This window comes from Patella vulgata, chromosome 4 (genome assembly GCF_932274485.2).
Source record: "Patella vulgata chromosome 4, xgPatVulg1.2, whole genome shotgun sequence".
Classification (NCBI taxonomy): Eukaryota; Metazoa; Mollusca; class Gastropoda; family Patellidae; genus Patella; species Patella vulgata.
The window spans coordinates 59894193-59918893 of record NC_065882.2 but is presented as its reverse complement, the minus strand read 5'-3'; the positions used below and the strand labels follow the sequence as shown (position 1 = coordinate 59918893).

At 32.0% G+C, this 24701-nt stretch overlaps 1 protein-coding gene across 7 annotated transcripts in view; it reads right to left on the bottom strand.

Annotated features, from left to right (window-relative positions):
- Positions 1–24701, bottom strand: part of LOC126819178 (heparan sulfate glucosamine 3-O-sulfotransferase 5) — a 139673-nt gene that overhangs the window by 34114 nt on the left and 80858 nt on the right. For 5 of the 7 annotated variants that reach the window (XM_050547064.2, XM_050547063.2, XM_050547062.2 and 2 more), the window contains one exon: positions 8925–14052. The exons of 1 other annotated variant lie outside the window; for it this stretch is intronic. In XM_050547064.2, the coding sequence (XP_050403021.1) occupies positions 12948–14036 (1089 nt within the window). In that variant the 5' untranslated portion in view covers positions 14037–14052 and the 3' untranslated portion in view covers positions 8925–12947. Of the gene's footprint in view, positions 1–8924; positions 14053–19954; positions 20111–24701 lie in introns of those variants that run through there. One more of the 7 variants, XM_050547065.2, reaches the window with a different exon arrangement.

Sequence of the window (24701 nt, the reverse complement as noted above, 5' to 3'; positions counted from 1 at the left end):
ATAAAAGTTTACTACAGGATGTCAACACATGTTCTTAAACAATATGATAACCACATACTGTGGAGTATGTACATATAAAACAGATTTATATACTGCATGAAAAACGTATCAAATAGTATCCTTACAGATATAGTAATCAACCAAAATCAATTGATGTACACTTAATTAAATATAAAAATAAAAACATCAAAGACAGAGCTTAAATGAAAGATCTCAATCAAAACGGCTCATAAATTTTGATTGGTCATAAAACTTTTAGTTCAAAGACTGTATTTTAGAATTTATATGAGAGTCTGAGCGGAATGGGGTTAACATGCTCTCAACTAGGTCATTCTGGAACCAACACACTAAAATAAAATAGAAAGGCTAATCATATCTTTTTGACTCTGAATAAAGCAATATCCACAAACCACTGGGAGGTCATCATGCTTTAAAGGGCATTTTACATGTGAAATGGGAAAATATACAGCACACACATATCATTCATCCGATCTGAAACAAACTATTCTACTGCATTCACAGATACTTTCAATTTGAAGCATTTTAATAAAAAGCTTTCTGCTGTTAATTATAACAATAGCTTTGATAGTAATAAGATCCCTATGACACCTCCAGGAATTACTACCTACAGAATTTCTTGCTTGTCTAATAAACTAAATGTCACAGAAGAAGAAAGCAAAATCCTCTCATATATCTGATAGTTGTGACATGATTTATATGCAGTTATTTAGATCAATTTCCCAATTGTTTATTCTCATTACATCAACCTACATATAAATTAAATGTTAGGTGTACAGGGGTATACAAATTTTATCTTTTTAAACAAATGCCAATCCAATCAAATGGGAAAACCTACATGTATGTGCAGTTAATTAATTACTTAATGAATAAACAACAGATCCATAAATGGAACGGGGAAGGTGGATCAACTAAAAAAGTTCCCATTTCCTATATTCAAAGCTGAGGGAGGCACAATGGTATGCCAATAGTTGACAAAAAAATAAATTTGAAAGTCAATTTGTTGGCATTAGGGAGCACAGAGGAGGTTGTGGGTTTGATTGTGATCAAATAACCTGGCACTGGGAAAGGGGCTGCCTGATAAAGTGATATCTATTCCAACTATCAACAGTGAATGCTGAGACAGGTGAAACAACAGGTCAATTGGCAGGCAAAAAGCAAGACCTCAAACTTGAGATCAGTGATCAATTGAACAGATGTAGGAATTGCTCAGATTTGTTGGACATTATAAAGCAAATGGGCCAATGAGGAACAAATCAAGCATTGAATCAAATACATTTAAATTGCGCCATAAAAGAAATAAGCAACAGACTCAGTTTTGGAATAATCAGTATCAATTGGGCGTACATATTGATTTTGTTGGGGGGGGGGGGGTGTTTAGGAAAAATGAGACTGACTGTTGTACAGGCCCCTAATACGAGTGACGCAGCCACGAACTGAGCTGGTGCAAGCTATCTAGAGGGGTCCAGCCGCTCCCCCAGAGAAATATTTGAATCTAGAGTCCCTGAAATGCCATTTCCTGAACTTTGGGGGAAGATTTTGCAGAATTCTGATTGTCAGAAAACCCTTATAACATAAGTAAACTGAGGACTATGCATGTGAATTCAAGTTATTTATTAAGAAATTTGCAAGAACGTAGAAAGTACAGTGAATCTGTACAACTTCTGATAGTGATAATAATTACATCATTTACATGGACCCATATCTTTGATATATTTTTGTGAATATACATAAATTAGCATATTTTTTCATCAACTGTCCATGCTAAGCCAAGCTTTATCACCGATCGGCGATTTTGTCAAGATTAATCATGTCTATCAATGAAGCGTTCCTGTTTCATTACTGAACGCATAACAGTTTTTACTAATTTGAGCTTTGAAAAAAAAAGGTGCATATTGTGATATCGAATCAAAGCAATTATATGTAAGCCTATACACAGATAAATTCTTATATTAAGCATTTGGGATTTTCCCTTCTATTTTGGCATTTTTTGTTTACCTCATTAATTCATTTATTTTGCGACCGATTATTTTTTTCCTGTGAAAGTGTTTTTGTGATTTTATGATTTTATATTAGTGAATTTCTGTGTTGCACATTTGTTGTGCTGTTTTTGTACAATAAGACAGGCTTGTCTGTGTTTTGTAAGTTGCTTGTGTGTTCCTTTCCTTCGTTGGCCAAATAGATTCATTCTAACTCAATATAAAGCTGGATAAATACAAATATGCTTTTTATGTTTTATACAATAAAGGATATGCTGATTGTATCTTTTGTTTTTTTTTATAAGATTCTATCGCTTAAAAGAACATTAGGTAAGATTAGATCAATGGTCCTCAACCTTTTTTTGCCAATGGCACACCTTGGAACACATGAAAAAATATATATGAAAAATATTTGAATTTTGCAAAATAAAAGCATGGCAAGTCATAGACGGCATACAACCGTAGACACAGACTAGTCATACATAGAAACATAGAATGACACAAACTAAATAAAGAAAAACAAAGCCATGAACGTACCAGTGAATACTCAATTGGGATCACTTGTATTTTCACATTTTCTTATTGTGCAGTTCAAAATTTTGCGGCACACTGTTTGAGTATCAATGGATTAGATAAAGAGCTGACAGTTCTCGCTATAATAGTTAATGAAAACAGAATATGCTGAAATTTTCAGTCGACTGCTTCAACCGAGATATTAGGAATTCAATTTTAGGCTAGACTCGATTGTCATTACTACCATTGGTACGATAATAAAAAAAGTCTTGACTATCCATTTTTACTTTAAATCATCTTTCACAAAACATTTTCAAATCCACTACCGGCAAATGCTAAATAACGTAGGCATCGAAGAGTCGATTATGGTCTTGGTAAATTAGTTAATGTCTAATTAATAATTAAGATAACATCTAAGGCATAAATAAAGACCTGCAATAGGAAGATTTAGCTCTTGCATATTTAAAATCATATTATAATTTTTTAATCTTACTTAAAATTAAGACTAGTTTTGGATAGAGTTGTAGTACAAGAAACCTTAAGGCAGTTAAATATATAGAGGTTAATATAATTATAATTGTAAAACCTTGTTAATGCTGAAAGGTGTTTCTATTGTAGTCAAGACATACAAATCTCCAGCCAAGCGACATGATGCAAATTTTTTTTACTTGAAATAATGATTTTACGAGTCTTACTAAAGATCACCCAAACTTTATGTCAAAAAATTCAAATGAAATCCATTAAGAATTTTTATATTAATGTAGGAAAGAACAGTGCCATGACAGTTACATGTTTTTCCTTGAAATAGGATGCATCCTGTTAATTTCAGGGAGTTTATTTATAGATATAATTTCTTGCGTGTTGTCAGAAAATATCTGATATGAAACAAAATTATAAGAAATTTGAAAACACAATACATCATTCTGTATCAATCTATGTATTTCACTTATATATTAAATGCATTTTGAATTCACAATATAGAGGAAATGCTGCAGACAATACACAATTTGATATTATAAAAAAGAGTTTTGTTTTAATATCCATCACACACAACCAGACTGTTTGTTTATTATTTATGAAAGATACATATTACCTTTTATTGAGAAGCAGCTGTCTTGGTTTTATAGTTTCACTGTGAAGTGCACATGTGGTATTTAAGTAGATATATTTTTAAAGATTTCTTTTTTGACTTGCATAGATAGGGTTAAAACACATATTTTTTACTTATGTTTATAAGATTATTTCACGGATAAACACAGTGACAGAATCAGAGATTTTCTTTCACAAGTAGGTGTTAAAAGATACAAGATTACTTATAAGGGGCAATAATTCAAACTTACCAAAATGAATGTTTTACATCTGTTTATCCCTGATCATAAGTTTATCTTTAGGGTGTTGCCTACTTTTACTGATTGATATATGCAATATTACTGGATCTTATTCTTATCAAAATTTTCTTCATAAAAATGTATGTACCCTACGTGGTAAACTCTTGTCCATAAGTTAATGGAATGTAGACTATAATGTTGATAACAAATCCTATCAAAATACACCCCAAACAATCTGGCAAGTCAGGATGTATATAAAGGTTCTCAATATAGTAATAATTTCCCTACAGTGTCTACTAGGGAGCCACAGTGGGTAGGACACTGGCTTGATAGCCTGCAGGTCGGGTTTTTGATCCCTGCATTGGCGAGAAAGTTCATCAGGAGGGAGAGAGAAATGTGGTTTAACGTCCACTCGACACAAACTAGGTCATTTCGGGACTAACATATGGTTTAATTTTATTTCAATAATTCGCTTGCGCGTAGGGGTCTTTAGCAGTGGGAGGAAACTGGAGGACCCGGAGAAAACCCACGAGGCTAGACAGCGACCCTACTCCTTGTCATGTACAACCGGGGATTCGAAACCACGCCAGTTGACTCAATGACAGGCCTTAGGATACAGCACGCACGTGCTAACCATTCGGCCATCCAAACCCCCCTTCATCAGGAGGTACTGTGTACACATTAACATGCACATAAAAGATCCCTTGGCAGTTTGAATTCAATATAACAGTGTTTATACTTGACAATTCTTGGGGACAAACAACTTCATTTTAAACACATTTGGATATGCACCTAAAAGCTAAAATTCCTCTATGATTATTACTAGCCTGCAATATTTTCTGGATTAGAACCTGATCTGCTGCTCAAATGGATAGTCGAGACTATGTTTTTTATCATACCGACGTTAGTAATGATGATCGAGACTAGGCCCAAAATTCAATCGCTAAATTCTCGGTTCAGAGTGGATCGATTTGACTGAAATTTTCAGCAAAATCCCTTTGCATTGTCTAGTTTTTAACTATTATAGCGAGAACTGCCAGTTCTTTATCTAATCTCCCATAATGTATCTTTAAGGAATAACAAGCAGGTGCCATGCAAGAAATCCTGGAAGTTACTGTCCGATATGTGTGAATATCTACAGGAACTGAGATCTTCAGGATATAAACATATATTTTAAGTTTCATATAAATTGGATAAAAATTATGACCTCTAGAGGGTCCACAACCTTGGTATTACATACTTTTACACTATTTGCATACAAGGAGTGGTCATTTTGTCGGGCAGTTGCATTCCGATTTTCAAGAAATCATTATGGTGTAACACCGATATGCTTTAACGGTTTTTAAAATTATGGTGTAACACCGATATGCTTTAACGGTTTTTAAAATCGGATAAAAATTGTGACCTCCACAAGCTAATTTTTTCGTACCATCAGGGGTCATAATCCAGGAAGTTGCAGTCCGGTATGTGTATAAACATGCATTTCACATTTCATCTAAATCGGGTAAAAATTGTGACCTCCAGATTGACCTCAAGCTAAAAACGTGATTTTTCGTACAATCATTGGCCATAATCCATGAAGTTCTGAGCCGATACATGCCAATATTGATAGGAACCAAGACTTTTTGGAAATAAACCTTTACTTCAAGTTTCATCAAAATCAGATAAGAATTGTAACCTGTAGAGTATCCACAAACAGACAGACAACGGCTACAACAATATACGTTTACATGAAAATGTGGGCGTATAAAAAGGGACCCGGAACTACTTGTCTACAATATCACCCTTGGTGGAATTGGACGTAAAATACCAGGAATGGACAAAAGAACATGAGAACATTATTCTCAACATCATTTACACTACAAAAACAGAATTGTATTTTGTGTGGACCTGTCATTGTACTGTCAAAGATAGGTTGCCAGACAACTAAACATATACTCACAGCAGCTAAATCTCCCGGGCAGTCAACAAGATTTGTTGCATATTTTTACTTTTGCCGGTAATGAAATATTTTATAATACACTAAAATCTGATTTAGAGTAACAGCTCATTAAATAATTTTCCGAAAATCATTAAAATTTGTTTGGCCCATGCTAACTTTTAATCATATTTAATATAATTGATTTAGCTGTTCAAGTTATTAAAAATCATTGAAAATCAATATACTTGTTCGTCTCAAGACCTTGTGTATCAATCTAAAGTCAATAGAAACGATTATATATAGGAGTAAACATGGTGTATAAATATAAAATCAATCAGATGATAACTATGGTCTCTAAATGCAAACACAAGATTTTTCAAAGTGATCAAGGGCCATAACTCTGACAGTAATTATCAGAAATTGTTGAAGATCAATAGGTTTCTTCGCTTCATGACTTTAAACAATGTGTATAAATCTAATGTCAATCGGACATTAACTTTAGCCTCTAGAGCGTCCACAAGATTTTTCAGTGATCAAGGGCCATAATTCTGGCAGTAATTATCGGAAATCGGTGAAAATGAATAGGCTTCTTCATATCATGACCTTAAACACTGTGCATAAATTTAAAGTCAGTCTGATATTAACTTTAGCCTCAAGAGCATCCACAAAATTTTTCAAAGTGATCAATGGCAGTAATTATCGGAAATCAGTGAAAATCAATAGGTTTCTTCGTGTCATGACCTTAAACACTGTGTATAAATTTAGCCTCTGGAGTGTCACAAGCAATTGTGGATTCCAGACGGACAGTCAGACAGGGGCAACGACAATATACAACTACATTTTAATGTGGGCGTATAAAAAGGCAATTCATTTTGTTCGACTCATAAAAGTGAAGTGTTGATAGTATGTTAAAAAAATAAATTCCATTCATGATCATAACAGTATCAAGGGAGACTACTACATTTTTACATCTTGCCAGTTATCTTATTTAGATAATTGACACTCAGTGAAACACTGTATATCTGCAATGTAATACTGTTTTTGTATCATAACCTTTTCATATAGTAATTCTACTACTACCATTAGAGTTGTTATGCTTTTATGTCTATGGTAATCAATCGGACTTCATGATGAAAAAAAAACCATGTCCATTTCCATTTCAATTTCTGCAATATCAACTTATTTCAGCCAACAAATTTTTACTTGCCTGTTCTCTAGGACCATTGTTTTGTCTAATAAAATAAGACTGTTCCACCCGAAATTTATACATGATGATAAAATAAATCCATAATTTAAGTCCGAAAGTTTTTATTTTTTTTATTTTTAACATAAAAGAGTGGGATCAAGGACTCAACTTCAGTTGCTGAGCATTTGAAACATGGTCCAAAATATATTAATAACTTTTCTAAAAAAATGTTCACATTTGCCTGTTCTTGGGACCTAGATACTTAATCTCATTTCAACACATTTGCAAAGTTACCTCATTGCCAAATATTGAAATCAAATGAGTGGTAAGTCTTGATGAGTCATTTTAGCTAAATGAAATGAAATGGGGTTTAACTTCCTACTGTTCTGCTCCGAACTGGGCTAATGAAGACGGGCATACGCCATGCAGTGTGCTATGACGGAAATTTTGCCAGAACAGCGGCACTATGGCCTACTCTTATATTGAATTCCAACTGTCAAGGGATCTCTTACGTGCACGCCAATGTGTACATGGGACCTCGGTTTTTCGTCCCATCTGAACGGCTAGACAGCTGCAGGCCCTCCGTCCTGCATTACTAACAAGGGGAAACCATGCCGGAAAATCTGGATGAACTTTCTCGGTCAATGCAGGGATCGAATCATTTGCAAACTACAATACTGTGCAAGATAAATCTTTAATAGGAATATCAGTCCAAAAATAATTCAATTCTGTTGAACTATGCTGTACGCTACGTAATAAGCCTGCCTTCATTTTACTTTCCATGAAATTCAAGCCGGGACATTATCCAGCATTGGTATTCTGATTTTGTTTTCTTAATTAAATGTTAAATAATCAATCTGAGTACATATTAGCGCGGATTGAACGTGAACATTTTTATATTTTAGCGAAATATAGTTTTACTGTAACTGACTGATATTCAAAACCCAAATCTACCAAATTTATCTTCCAAACAATATAACACATTATAACAAATAATTTTACGTGAAAGATGAATCATTTACACACAGTTCAATGTTAAAAGAAAACTTTTGATATAGTAGGATTATTTTGATTTTTGGAATCTATTTTAATGACGACAAATATTAGAGAGCTAAAACATGGATATGAAAGAAGACAAAATATTTGAACCTTGTGACCCAAACCATCTCTGTGCATGTCTTAGCTATAGAAAAAATAGACTGAATATTACCTTCAAGCAACTTGCCCCAAAATGATCAACTTCATTTGTATAATAATTATCGTGTACAAACACCACCAAAGCAAAATTCTTACCAAATTTGCTTGAATCCACTAAGCACTTTGAAGAAGTCGAAAATGTTCCCCTTTAATGTAATCATTTTCTATATGATTAAACACTTCGTCACTTTGGCTGCACATTCTTTTTTTAGTATTCAATGGTGAATTGATATCCCTGTGTGTGTGAACTGCTTTATTTAATGTTGGTTTCCACCTTAGGTGCTATAGCAGACATGGCATATCCTTTTACAGTCCTACTCACAAATCAGATATGTTTCTGTACTAAATTTGAATTTCAGAAATATCTCTACTGCTGTCAATGTAATCGGAATGCATGCAACACATCCCTGCTACTGTAACCATAATTATATAACACATGGTCATAGAACATTATCAAAATCAGACATTCTTTGATTATGTCAGAGGGTTGAAATTTGTATAAACAAAAGTTGGGGAAATGGTATCAAATATTGTAATTAAATGGCAATAATTAACAACTGTTGATGACAAGTCACTATTAACATAAGATGGTCCTTATTATCTCCTATCTGGCTGGATTTTGCCACAACCTGGGTTCCTTGTAGAAATGCATTTCTATATCAATCAACACACTCTTGCTTGTCAGCTGGTCTATTTTATGACAGATACTTCCAGTATCAAAATAAACAAGAATCTGGCTACTTTTACTTTTAGTATCAATTTTAGAAAAAAAAGATTCAACATGATTTTTATATGTTTTATTTCATCTGAGTTTTCGAAAAATGAAAACATAACCAAGAAAGGTCCATTTATGACTAGATGTAGTTTTACAAGTTTTTCAAAAGAAAACAAATTGTTTCAATCTAACCTTATTAAGATTAAATTTATCATTTTACAAAATATTGCTTAAATGTATGTAATATACATTTTGAATGAAATGGGACTATGTACAAATTATGTAACAGAGGAGAGAAAAAAAAAGAGAACAAAATAGCTGTAAACACAAGAAGATAAATATTGTAACAAACAAATAATTTTTAAATGCAATTTGGTATAGTTTTTGTTTGTTTGCCTTCTTCAAATTACTTGTACGAAACACATATATGGTATCTAACGATAAGCTCTTCAAAAATGATACCCTATACATGTACATTTCATAATAACCTTTATCATCATTCTAAACTTAAAATCAACATCATGATTCATAGTATTCATACATAATAAAATACACACTTTAGCACTGACAGTCTCTACAAAGACTAATTCTTTGTACGGGTAATTAAATACTTAGACACCGACTCTGAAAGTTTAATAAGACATTTAAATTGTGTTTTTTAATGTTACCAAATCTTAAATACCACCTGCATAATATCAAAAAGGAAGTTACACGGGTTTAATATATTGCCAAGAACCTACGGTGTACTGTGGTAGATTACTAACCACTATTTGTGTAAATGGTCCCAAATTCTAATACAGACTTTGATATATGTGAGATGATTAAACACTACACATGTACACGTATGTTTTTCCCATAATTTTTGAAAAGTAAGTTTACATGTATTTTATACATTTAGGAGCCAAGAGGTAAGAAAATAGGAAGTAAGTGACATGTAGTAGTAGGGCCTACCATCTAAATGATCTACAAAATAAGGATACATCATTCTATATCATTTGTTCAAATTTTAAAAAAGCATTTTACATTATATATCATGTCAGCAGAAATGACTATTTAACATATGGAAAACAATAACAAACAGAAATGCAATTTAGGTAATTTGAAGTTGCATCAAGCAATTACCATTAAATAAGTATTTTATATTATTATGAGATTTTTTCCAAATTCATTAAGAAAAATCTACAATTTAATTGATTATCATTATATACAAGAGATTTTGTTTATAACAATTACTTAATTTTATTGACATAACAATTATACATGTACTTACAGAAATGTTTTTATACAAAATAATTTGACTGTAGTCAAGCATCTTTCTAGAGTTATCCCCCCTTATATTAGTTTGACAATCAATCATAATTTTCTACTGTAAATAAATTTTTGTTTCTGTAGTTCTTTTTTTCTATTAACACACAGAATGTGTGAAAAAAAAGAAGAAATAAATTAAATTCATTGCTGGAATAATAGACTTTTAAAATGGTGTTCAATATTGTCTCAATGGGTGAACCAGGCATTGCCAGATTTACAATTTCAAAGTCTTGATCTCTGTATCTGAATATATGAGCTTAGAGGTTAACCTTCTTTTGATTAGAACTATAAATTTATAGTCATTAGCTTAATTTTTATAAGTAAACAGCCAGGAATTAAATAGTTTATAAATCAATCAATATAACTGACAATATAAAACATACAATCATAATAAATATTAATCATATCGCTAACTAAATTATAAGAATATGAATATTTCAGATTGCACTTATTTGAGATAATTTATCATGATACATCTTGACTTTTCTGTATTTCCTAATATCATTGATAAATTATGCATTAAACCCCATTATTGGTAACATTAATCATAATTATATAATTATTTTCCATAATAAAACCGGGACCTATTTAGTAATTCATTTAAGAAAAAAACATGGTATGTTTCGACTAATATTAGGATATATTATTATGCTTATAAATTTATTATGATATGAAATTTTATTATCCAAATTATAAATACTGAATAATCTGTTATTTCTTTAGTTCTCAGACACCATCACTTGAGATATCACCTGCTTGGGAGTTATTTTGATTGTTCCATTTACGATAGATGTTTATACTACAACAGCCGGTTGTACTCATAAAAATGGTGTGCGGGAAGATGGTTATTCACAACAGAAAGCCCTGATAGTAAAAATAGTAGTTTACCACAATCACCAAAATATGCCCATGTGCACCTAAGGCTGGTCTTTGGCCAAATAAACCTATTAGAACCCATGGGACCCAGTATTTACCAGGAGGGGGCCCTAGACTTTACATAATGGAAAGCAACATCAATTTCTTTATTAAAAATTTAGTTTTGTTTAGACATATTTGATGTCAATGTCAAAATATAATGCATAATTTGAAATAATTTAAAGTCAAGGAGGTCAGACCATAACAGTCCCAATAGTAATGACCTATAACATAATCATATAACTCTGAGTGGAACAAGAGCGAAACAAGCTGCTTTTAAAAGTGATAAGTGCACACCTGACTAAAGAGAGTGTCTATAAAAAATTTGCAGAAAGGTGTCGACAAAACCCTAACTTTTACATGAATACCAAAAATACTGTAGGCCCTTCTGGTAATCATAGAACTTATATTAAAATAAATCACCGTAAATGTTTAGCAAACAAATGAGCTGGAAAAGTATCTTATGGATGCAAAAATATGAAAACTATACATCCCTGATATATAAATAATATACAAAGTTGAACACAAACTTAAATGCAACTTAAGATGTTCTTCAAAGATGTTACACAGAATTAGGGACTATCAAATGTATTATGTTATCTATATTTTCTTTTTAAGTTCTCTAAAGCAACTTGATTCTTTTATCTTTATCTTCTGAGATTATGCATGTAGGCGGCTTAGAGACATTCAAATTTTCCAGAGTTTTGATCTATATACGTGTATCATAACAAATTGTATAAATATGTATAAGAAGGGATAAACTCTTGAAATTATTGTAATAATAATTATTTATCCATAGCACTTTATAATAACATTCCTTACTTGACACATTTTTAGGGTGCCCCCTGCAGCGAAAATTTTCCCTACAGAAAGTTTAACTCAACACAACAAATGTGCACACTTCAGTGGCTCGTCTCAAAGTGATTCCTGGCTAATCACGCAGTGCGATTTACACTCAGCGCTGGAGTCTATGAGTCTATAGATAGCCATCGCACATGAAATTCTCTACACATCTTTCAAATGTTACAGCAGTAATATTTAGCTTTTTGGTTATTACAGCAGCTTTAGAAATTATGTTCGTTTTATTTTTTAAATTGCTTTATCATTAACTATACCATTAGGAGAGGCATCTTTTGGTTAAGTACAAATAATATCTCTGAAACACTCGTGTTAGGCAAGAATATGATACTAGCAGTAGTTTTAATTTTACAAGGTTCTTAAAACAATTGTTGAGTTGCCTAACGTGCATGTTTCTAAATTCTGTTATGTTTCGTAAAAAAAGTAGTCTTGATTATCCCGGCCTGTCAATCAGACATAGAATGGTCGGTAGACTGGTCAAGCGAGACTAATTTCAAAACAAGAGCATGTAGCCTATTTTTTACTCAGAAGTGCCTGGATGTTATGGCCGACACTTGTAACCATTTTTCAGTCTATTATTTATGGATGGTTAAATGGTCATAGCTTATTAAGTACAACATGACCGTTTATTTAGTGACTATAAATGTGCGAAACTGATTTAAGGCTTGGTATATAAATAAAAATATTGTGGTGTAATTGTTGAGATATTTGGAGATATTTATATATGGTGGGGCACCCTAACATTATACAAGATTTCCCCACAAAACCATTTTTGTAAGATTGTTCTATAATGAATAATGCATAAATAGATAGTTATTTGAATTATGCCACAGCATGTTAAGGTACACACTCCAAATATTATACATATATTCAAACATCCAAGACTAAATGTCAAAAATATGGAATAGATATATATCATTGCGAATAACATTAATTCCAGACATAGAATATGTATGATTGCACTATGACACACACCTTTCTAGTTTTATGTTTAATACATGAACCCAGGTCAAGACCAAGGGAATCGTCTGTTAATCATTTTAAAAAGTCGTTCGTTGTGAGGTCGGAAAAATTTGTTGAATTTTGTTATGAGATTTGGATCAATGTCAGGATGGCGCCTGCCTTTACTGGCACCTAAACATCTTTCCATTGTGGAATTCACACGCATACAATAAAATCCACGTGTTGTATTAAAATACAGTTTGTCATATGTTATTTCATGTGCTAATCCAAGGAATTTCTCTATTTTTCGTATCTCTGATACTGGATCAATGATTAGATTGTCACCATCCACAATATGAATTTGATTCTTTGGGAATATCTTTAGCCACCGAGCAAAGTTATGATGATATATGCTGATTTGTAAAGCTTTATATCTCATGTTTAATTCACCAGTGTCTGGATCCAGTGCCATAGTTTCGAATCTATCTGGTGTTTCATTCTTCATTAACTTATTATAATATATTTGAGTGTAGTCTGATATTACGCGTATAGTTGGATGACGCAATGAAACAATTATTTTCATATCACTATTAAGTCGTTTAATCCTATATGGTACACCATGTGATATAAAATAACGTGGTGTTTTTTCAATAGTTATTTGGCCTGGCAACGAATAAGGCATATTTTTACGGTACCATTCTAATCCTTGATTATAATTTTTGTCATCATCAAAGAAATGAACTTCATGATACGTTGACTGAATGCCGCTATGAAGATCCAAGAATTCCAAAAGAGCTCGGGTTCCACATTTCCTCACTCCAATAATCACACATTTTGGAAACTGTTTTATTGCTCCGATTGGATGTGATTTGTCTATTATTTTTCCATTTTCTTCCAATAACTTCCGGAATCCACTTCCAGCAATTACATTATTGATAGGCTTAGCTCCTATACTCAATGTTTCCCATAATGACTGATTACAATAGAATAATATACCAAAGAAAAACGTTAACGGGACCAAGCACCTCCAACGCTGGCCACGCTTCATAATTGTTAAGGATTCTTCTGGATTTTGTGCTTTATCATTGCTCTGTCTGCTTTTTTCTGACCTTGCTTGAGTATGATCACACTGTTTGTTAGCAGGGAATGAATACATCACTGACTTCCTTCATCTGAAAAATACAGATTAAAAATTAATAATGAATTTAAATTAATACATGATCAACTATGTAGTTGTGCTAATTTGAACAAAACTTGAAAAATCTGAGAAACGACTGATCAACATATTAGAAAATGGAGAAGTTATCTTTGAAGTTTCACAATTTCATTTACAGTACATTCCATAATGTTAGCATGAGCAACATTTCTCTGGGTTGTTGAAAGGTTTTTTGAACAAAAGCAAAATGGATTCAAATATGAAAACCATATCTGTATGATAACACATAACCAGCCAGTGTTTCAATTCTATGAGCTTCTGCAGACATTAGCTTCACAGAAATGATCTTTCATGGTGCTGGTACATGTTTTACAAATAAAAAGTATTATTTAATAATTCCCAAATCCCCATGTATGATATAAAGTATAATTCTAACAATTCCAACACTTTATAGGAATATGTAAACATCATAAACATTAAATACATATAATTCAATAGTTACAATACTGAACACATAGATGTATTTTGGAAAAACTGAACACTTCAATGTATGACATGATATTTCTTACCGATAACTATATTTACTTATTAACTATTTTTGAAGTGTTTATCTAAAGATTAGACAATGTGTGTGACCATCTTAAGATTGTTTAAATATCTACTGTAGATCAGAAGGTACCAAATAATTCTAGTGCTTTAATCTACATGTGCTATGCTCATCTGAATATCGGAAATAAATGTTATGTCACAGGACAAATATCATCGTACATAATGCCCACAAACAAAATGGCACAGGGAAGTTTGTCACAATATGCCACAAAAACACTAACAAATTTGTTAGTTACTACTCACATAGATTATTTTAATTCTGCTGAAAAACTTCAAAAGTTACAAAATTCGGCTGCTGCCTTATTTCTAGAACATCATACAGGGATCATATCAATCTGATTAAAATACAGATATATATTTCCTTTTATTTTTGTTATACTTTTGATGGCCCACACTACATGAGATCTGACCAGTTGTACTGGAAGTTTGGGGCTTTTGACCCTATGACATCAGACATTGATTAATCAATCAGCGTTGACGTTTCTAGTGGTTTACCCACAGTTCTGTGCATCGCATGCCAGTAACTTGCCATAACAGACCGTTTCATTGGCTAATCCCTCACTTTAATCAGAACGCCAGTAATATAACAACCTATAAGCAATCACTGATCAAGTCCATGACAGCAGATTTATCTAAGAATTATTTCGATGCACTAAGAAAATGAAAAACATTTCCAGTTTGGGTCCAATGGTTAACATCAAAAGTCATCAAGTGTAGCTTTAACATATATTTCAATACCAAAGTAGATTCTTCAAAGGAATGTGAGAAATCAAACCAAATCCACTCTAGTTCATATAAATAATTTATATCATAAGTAATAACAGCTTATTACACAGTAAGATTCTCTATGTTTCAACCTCAAATAAATAATCCATTCAAAATCCATTACAAACCAAATCAACTAATATGCAGGTGAAAACTAATGGTTTCAAATCGTGAATTTAGTCACTCAAATTTGTTATGTGTTGATAACAAAGCTTAATCATTGATAATGAATTATATTTAGTGTGGAAAGCATTTCATTTTTCTGTAACAAAAAGATATTATGCTTTTAAGAATTTTTTATTTTTACTTCCGAATTCCACAAAGAGCAGTTCTATTTTATGATGTGAATCAAGAATTATATCTACCTCAACAGATTTATACATATATTAGAGACTTGTAGTTGGTATGCATACACACTGCTATTAAAGCACTATATATCTACAAATACACACATTTTATACATACACATACTCACTGGTTTCACAGATAAACTATATATTTCAAGGTGTATAACATGTTCTGATATCATACCCAGTATGAGATAACATGTTCCACATCATAAACTGGTCATTATAGTGTAATTAACTAGTGGTCATTGTGCTGGTCAGTCAACATGACAGGTGCCCTCCTTCAGAGATGTATTGATGTGTAATAAACAATCCTTGTCAATCATCAATACCTTTGAGTATACTTTTGATCAATACAGGATAGATATCTGTTATCATCTTGTAATCAATAATAACAGATATAAACCACTTAGTAAACTAATTAAATAATTTATTAAGACTGAATGACTTCAATTATTTATGATCAACAGAAGAACAAAGGCTTGTCACCAGATGTTTTATTTATCAATTTGTTGTTTAACCTGTGGGCGGAAGCCTCCTAAAATAAACTTAATAGAGCTGGATGTCAACAAACACTTGTAAATATCCATAGATAAAACATTACACTATGTAATGGATGACATCAGTTTTCATTTACAAATTTAAATTTGGATAATTTGGATCAGTTATTATAATGTTTGCAACAAAGGAAATCAGAATGTGCATTGTGTTTCATCTGAAATTCTATATTTAAGCGAGACAGAAAAATTAAATTATCACATTCATTTGGGGACTAATATGGTATATTTTTATTTCAATAACTCTCTTCTAAGTAGGAGGAAACTGGAGTACCAAAAGACAGCCCATGCGGTTGGGAAAACAACCTAACTCTTTTGCCACATACAAACGGTGCACACATTATACCTTTAGGTCACCCAAACCCAACCTATATCTAAGCTGTAGAATCTTTAACATTTTTGGCACTGTTCTCCTAACCTCTCAAAATTCAATGGTTTGAGTCAGTTCAAAAATTTAACCTCAAGGCAGTAGTATTTTTTAAATAAATATTTCTATTGCAATACTTGTTAAACCAGCTCCAATCTCAATTTGCAAATTGTAGATTCAGTGTTAAATAATTGAAATAAGACAAAGCTCAGTAATTTGGTACATTTAAAATGACAAAAGATAGGTTGCCAGGCAACGAAACATACGCCCACAGCAGCTAAATCGTCCGGGCAGTCAACAAGTGTTGTCGCATATTTTTACTTCTTTCGGTAATGAAACATTTTTAATACACTCATGAAGTAATTATCAGAAAACCATTAGAATTTGTTTGGTTTTTAATATCATGGATATAGCTGTCAAGTCATAAAAATTCATTGAAAATCAATATACTTGTTCGTCTCAAGCTCTGAAACTCTGTGTATCAATCTGAAGACAATCGGATGATAACTTTAGCCCCTAGAGCGTCTCAAGATTTTTAAAAGTGATCAAGGGCCATAACTGTGACAGTAATTATCGAAAATCACTGAAAATGAATAGACTTCTTTGTCTCATGACCTTAAACACTGTGTATTGACTTTGGCCTCTAGAGCGTCCACAAGATTTTTCAAAGTGATTAAGGGCCATAACTCTGGCAGTAAATATCGAAAATCACTGAAAATGAATAGACTTCATCTCATGACCCTAAACACTGTGTATAAATTTAAAGTCAATCCGGTATTAACTTAAGCCTTTAGAGTGTCCAAAAGATTTTTCAAAGTGATCAAGGGCCATCACTCTGGCAGTACTTATCGTAAATCGTTGAAAATCAATAGGCTGCTTCGTCTCATGACCTTAAGCACTGTGTATAAATTTAAAGTCAATCGGATATTAACTTTGGCCTCTAGAGTGTCCACAAGATTTTTTGAAGTGATCAAGGGCTATAACTCTGGCAGTAATTATTAGAAATCGCTGAAAATCAATAGGCTTCTTCGTCTCATGACCTTAAACACTGTGTATAAATTCAACGTCAATTGGATATTAACTTTGACCTCTAGAGTGTCCACAAGATTTTTTGAAGTGATCAAGGGCCATAACTCTGGCAGTAATTATCGGAAATCGCTGAAAATCAATAGGCTTCTTCGCTTCATGACCTTAAACACTGTGTATAAATTTAAAGTCAATCGAATATTAACTATAGCCTCTAGAGCGTCCACAAGATTTTTTGAAGTGATCAAGGGCCATAACTCTGGCAGTAATTATCAGAAATCGCTGAAAATCAATAGGCTTCTTCGTTTAATGGCCTTAAACACTGTATATAAATTCAAAGTCAATCGGATATTAACTTTAGCCTCTAGAGCGTCCACAAGCAATTGTGGACGCCGGACCGACGGACGGGGGCGACGACAATATTTGACCACATTTCAATGTGGGCGTATAAAAATGACAAATTTAAATGCTATTGCACAGTATCACATCTGCCATAACAAAGTCTTTTCCTGCAAATTCAGTTTTATGCTCAATGACGTGACAGTAAAAAAAATTATCTAACATTTTTATAGATTAAATTAATGTCAGACTGTTCAGAAGCATTTCCTTTGCCTTTATTAACAACATTTCTAATTTGAAACAATTGATTTTGCGGAGACAAAGCTCCATACCACTCTCTTCTTTCTTCTATTTCTGCAATTCATGCAGTTTGGTAACAAAAGCATTAACTGATGTGACATTTTATACAACTGAAGACGTTCAGACCATAGGAGGAATCGACAAAACCATTGAAATAATACAATGAAGAATTAATACCAATCGACCAAGATCTTTTAATGATCCAGCAAATTCATCAATAAAGCATTATGCAAATTCACTACAGAATGTAATGACGGCTATGAATGAAAATGTCTACTGCCACTACCATTTTAATTTGATATTAATAGTCATTTGATTCAATGTAACACCATAGTACAAAGGAACTACCTATGTATTCTAAGCATTTCATTACATAATAGATACCACAGAGGTGCTGATATTTTTCTCCGAACAAGGATATAGACTGACTATTAATTTCAAGAGCTCAAATTTGAACAGTATGTCCAGCCAATAATATCCATTGAAAATTCTACAAATCTTGCCTTTTAAATTGCATTTGAATTGAAGACTGGTTTATGTAAGCTAGTTTTGCTATTAATACTGGTAGTGGAGCGTAAAATTTAGCTTAACTGTGTCAATTAAATATAAATAAAAAGCCTTAGGAGATACGAAGTTAAATTTAGAACAAAGAACTCTTCATGTTCACTATTTTTTTTATTGATTTGATGAATTATTGCATATTTTTATCTGAAATACCGGTCACTAATCAATTTGTTTTGGAATATCAACTTGTTTTTATTAAAGAGACAATATTTGCTTTCAGTCGTTTTATTTTTTTACTTAGAACAAGTTCTCTGAATAGAGACATTTACAAAGTATCTTCCTTATAATATATCAACATATAATATCACATGGAAATAAAATTTGAGAAGTCTCCTCAGAATATACTTTTCACAACTATTCTTGTGTATATCCTAGCAGGAAAAACAAATACATGTTTAAACAATCCATGCACACTGCTATATAACTATCATTTGCATACAAAGATGAACGAAATATTAAGGCTAAAACTATGCCTTGTCAACTAATGATCATTAGAATTTTTTTTTTATTTGGAATATGAAATGAAATGGGGTTCAATGTCCTACTTTTCTCCACTGACTGGGCTAATGAAGACAGGTATAGGCCATGTACTGTGCATTGTGGGAAATTTTGACTGGACAGTGGTGCTATGTCCTATTCTTATATTGAATTCCACTTTTACGTGCACGCCATTGTCTACATAGGACCCCTTTTCATTTGGCCCATCCAAATGAATAGACCACGGTCCTTGTCAGGGCATCCGTTCTGCACCTCTGATAAGGGGAAACCATGCTGTAAAATATATTATGAGTAATCAATATTGCATAAAAGTTATTACTATCTATACTACACACACAAAGTAAAACCAACAGGAATTAAATATATTATAATTGCATCTGGTTTCGTTGATATCATTGAATAACTTTATATTATGTTTTTAACACAGCTTTATAATTACCATGCCACTATAAACCTGATACATATAATGTTCTTAAAAAAGAATTGTGAGGTATGGTAACAAAAATGGTTAGATTCTAAAAATCAATAAAAGGTTTTATATTATACCTAATTCTATAATCCATATAAATCTTGGTTTGTTATGAAAAATGTCCCTTTTAAAGTTTAATATATTATACATTATTCAGGGTGTTTTGCATAAGCTCTGATAATACAATCTAGTCTTAAAATGTCTCAAAGTATACCAATTGCAGTCAGACTGTAAGAATGAATCACACAATCTGTATACATATTGACAATCTCTATACATGTAATTATCTGAGCATCTTTGAATATCAATAAAACATCTTTCTGTATGATTACAACACAAAATCATTTGATGATGTCCTGTTTGTATATAATGTGCACATGACCTAAATTATAACACTGAAACTTGAGTTATAACTGGGATTTTATATATTTATTTCCTTTCAACAACCAGATACCCAAGTTTAAGTACATGTAGGATCTATATCCTGTTCATAAAGACTTATAAAATCTCTTTCTAGATAATTCTGAAATATTTGAGTATGATTTCACAACCTTTTGAGTGCAAATGTCATCAACTGATTAGTATCAAAGATCATGTATATCAAAATTCATCACTACTGTATAAAATTATCTTTATATTTTTTAAAGAAAATGTTTAAAGTCACTGATCGTCAGTGTAGGGAATTTGAATCCATTGTAAACTACAATATTGTGAAAGTTGAACCTCTAAAAAAGGAAAATTGGTCCAAAGATCATTCAGTCTTATTCAATATCTACTATGATATGATGAAAAGAACATTTCGCAAAAATTCGGCATTGACGATATAAACAAGCCAGCAGTAGGTAATTTTAAGATGAGCCTCCTTTTAATCCGATGGAATCCAAGCTGGGATATTATCTACCATAAATATTTTGGTTTTATTCTCTTAAATAAATGTTAAAAAATCAATTCAAGTACATTTTAGCATTGGCTTAAAAAGCTGTGAAAAATTAGATATGGTCCAAATAATGCAAATGGTGATTAGTGGCTATAACACTACAAATGTACTACAAGGTTTCACTTCAAAGTACAAAAAAAACTCACAAGACAAGTGCTAGTTTTGAAAATCAACATTTAGATGAAGCATATGGTTAAAGGCCATGTAATTTACATGAAAATACATTATAGAAGACTTATGAGTCTAGAACTCTTTCACAACAAAGATATTGATCTCCACACAAAGTGTCATTGTTTAAAGTTAAATTGCACCAAACTACCAAGGCCAAACGATACAATTATAAAGAACCGAATTTGCGCTTGACTGATCATAAAAGAAGTTTGCAAACCGATCGAATACTGTAGCCATCTTAATTAGTTAGAACTGAAGAGTCATTAATATTCCTCAATGAACAAAAGGATTGAATGAAATAAATGATGTTGATCAAGATTTGCTGATGCAGAGTTGGACTGTCCTTCAACCGTGTTATCCTGATAAATTGATGTAAATTTAGGAGACTACAGTATAAACTGTGACAGAATAAGAAACAATGGTCAGATATGCTGTCTCTCATAGGAAAGACAGACATATGGAGTGGTCTTCTAAAGATAGATTTAGATCTAGTTAAGCCATCATTAGAGACAAGTGTTACTTTCCCCCTGGGTATCAATGTCTGGTCAGTTGGATTATTTAAAGAATGGAACAGAGATTTGTTCACTAAAGAAAGCAGTATATAAAAGTCTTAAAGAATTCAATCACATATTATATGTGCCCTGGACAAAGGTTCCCTGCCAAATATTAAGGCTTCACTCCTGGTTGTTCTGGGTTTTTTCCACTGCTAACAAATACTAATTCATGGAGTTTACAATAATTAGAACTGTTTACTGGATGTTGAAACCTATTTCTAAGCTTTTATTACAGCTGAATGTTTAAGAAAATGTTTTGAAAAATGTTAACTCATTATGTAATGCACAAAGGTTTACTTTAGCATGAGTTGAACAATAAAACAGATGAAATGAAACCCTTACATGAATAAAGCACATTGTGGTTTCATCGAGAAACTTGTGTGATAACACCATACCCTGGAACAGTTAAAAGTTTAAACGTGCAGATCAATGACCATGTATTTCACAAGTCTTCCATGACCCTTCAGTCTTAAACAGGTTTTAATTTGATTTCACACAAAATTTAATTAATGCTTGTCAAATAATTAGTTAAATGTACAGAAATTGTATTTGTTGAACTCGAAATTTTAATGAAAAAACTGAGACAGGGATTACTTGGGCTGTTGACAGAATCAACTTCCGCCCATTTCACTTTCTACAAAAGGATAAATATCACGCTATCGTGATCAGAAGAAAAAGGATATTGTTTTAAAACAAGGCGCCATCCATCATCAACAGCTTTAAAGCCTCAATGATCAAAAAGATTTAAGTAGAAAATGAGGAAATGGACTGAAATCATTGGAAAGCCACCATTTTTGATTGATTATTCTCATCCAACAGATATCAAATGAACTTTTAACTTCAAATAAATTGCTTCATGTATTTTCCTTTTACACAAATTATTATCCCTTTAAATAATACATCCAGTATAAGCGATAATAATTTCATTCATTTCCTCGTTGAGAAGATTATTTCATCTTTTATTACATGATGACATTATTTCTGTTGACAAGATTTAATTACATTATCAAATTAACCATGGCTTCATGTCTCAGTCATACTAGGCATGTTTCACTGCATAATTTATTGCAGGTTTGTTTTTTCTAATATACCAGATTTAATCTATTTACTAAAGGTCCATGGTCTTGGTATGATAGTGAACACTGTGTAATTATATTACATTATTATAGTTGGATGAAAAAGGATATTCAAGTTATGAGCAACAATGATTATAATGACAAGTATAATAATATGAGTTAAAAGTCTGTGGAGGTTTAAAAGAAAAGTGCATCTGATGGCAATTTAGTAGTAAAAACTTAAGTTACAGACCTTTGTCATACTAAAATATAACATTCTAAAGATATAAATGCAAAAAATCAGTTTTTGATTGAATGAATTATCTCAATGATATAGCTCATGGCATTATAACCCACCCAGTCAAAACAATATCTTTCGTCATTCTAGATCTGGTTGTTCAATTTTGTTTATCAAATTGGCAAGCATGACATTATCTAAGAGCAATATATACAAAAACTGTGCAAATTGTACACCAGTTTAATATCAATTGAGTTTTTAGCTCTGCACAAGTTGATGTGAATTGAAGGTGAAAATTTGGATCCTCGGATCAATTGAACACATTTAATAAAGAAGATGGAATTCAATTGAGGGGTGAAATTGAATTCCCTACATATCCTATCTTAAGGAAGCAATGATTATCGACCTGGTGAATTATGTCATATTTACTTTGGTTTCTAATTCATGCTACTTATTATCAAATCAATCTGTACTATTCCTGACTTCTACTGAAATGTTTCATTGTTCCAATCTTCATGCAGGCCAAGCGAAAATCATTAATTGAAGAGACACAGGTGAAAAGGAAACCATCCCTTGTCTAGTGGCATTACATTCATTTAATTTACTATCCACAGACCATTTAGAAAATTCAATAAATTTTGTCAAAGTTGATCGTAATGGGGTTATGTGGGATAACTGCTGATTTCATGCTATTGTACGTTTGATGAATTTTCTACAACTAGGGAAAAAGTTTTTATTCAAAGATTGTTTTGAAACTGAGAATTTAGCCAAGATGGCTGTAATAAGTTGATGTTAATCTTTATGATCAAAATAACGTATACACAATAAATGTTTTGTCAGTCTCAGAAAAGTGCTCATGGAATCAATATATTTTTACTTTAAAATCCTGAAGATTTTATATTACAACCAGCAGTCAGCGTTGTCTACAAAAGATTGTTCCTTTAAGATTTGTCAGCAGAATTAACAACATCAAGTACATGCATGTATAAACATCAATATTGATTTTTTATAATTACCAGAAATTTAATTCAAGAAAGATGATGTGCTAAATTTAAAGACATTCATTCTACACAGTGTAAAAATTAATGACACAATTTAAATCATATTTTACTTACAAATTAGAAGTATTGCTTGCTACAAAGTTACAAATGTAAAAAAAAGTGTATGTAGATGTACATTTTAGCAACAAAACTAAACCCAATAACTTTTAAGAGATTTACGAGTCTTGCCCACATCATTATCTTCTTAACATCCTAACACTGTAGTAACATGAAATCACATTAATGCATGGGACACATATAATTACAAAGACTGATCATCCATGAAATTAAATATTTAGGATACTAATGACTAAAGCTAGTTCAAATTAAGATTTTTAGGCCCATATATAAAACAGACCATGACCTTCAAACCTAAGAAATTCTCTTTTTTGAAAAATTCTAACTGTCCATCACTGGAATTATAGAAAAGCCTATCTACAGCCAAATGACACTTGAAATGTTTTGGATCCTCATTACCTTCTGTGCACTGTGAAAATCAACCTGGTCTTACATGCTTACCTTACTCTGGCAAATAGTTTCGATATTTTCAACTGAAATACGCCTTGATATTTTTTCAAATTTCCAAAAATTCCATTCCTTACAGCTAAATAAATGAGGTTTTAATGTAACAAAAACGCCTATAATCTTGTCTTTAAGTAAGTAGGGAAAAATATGTATACAACCAACTATTTCTGGTCATGTTGTTTAAAACCATATGTCTGATCTAGAAAACTTCATTCTCAACTTAATTTCATCTTCTTTCACATTTTGTATATAATGGTTTCTTCACACTTTGAAAATCTAATTTTAATGAATGCAATTTTCCATT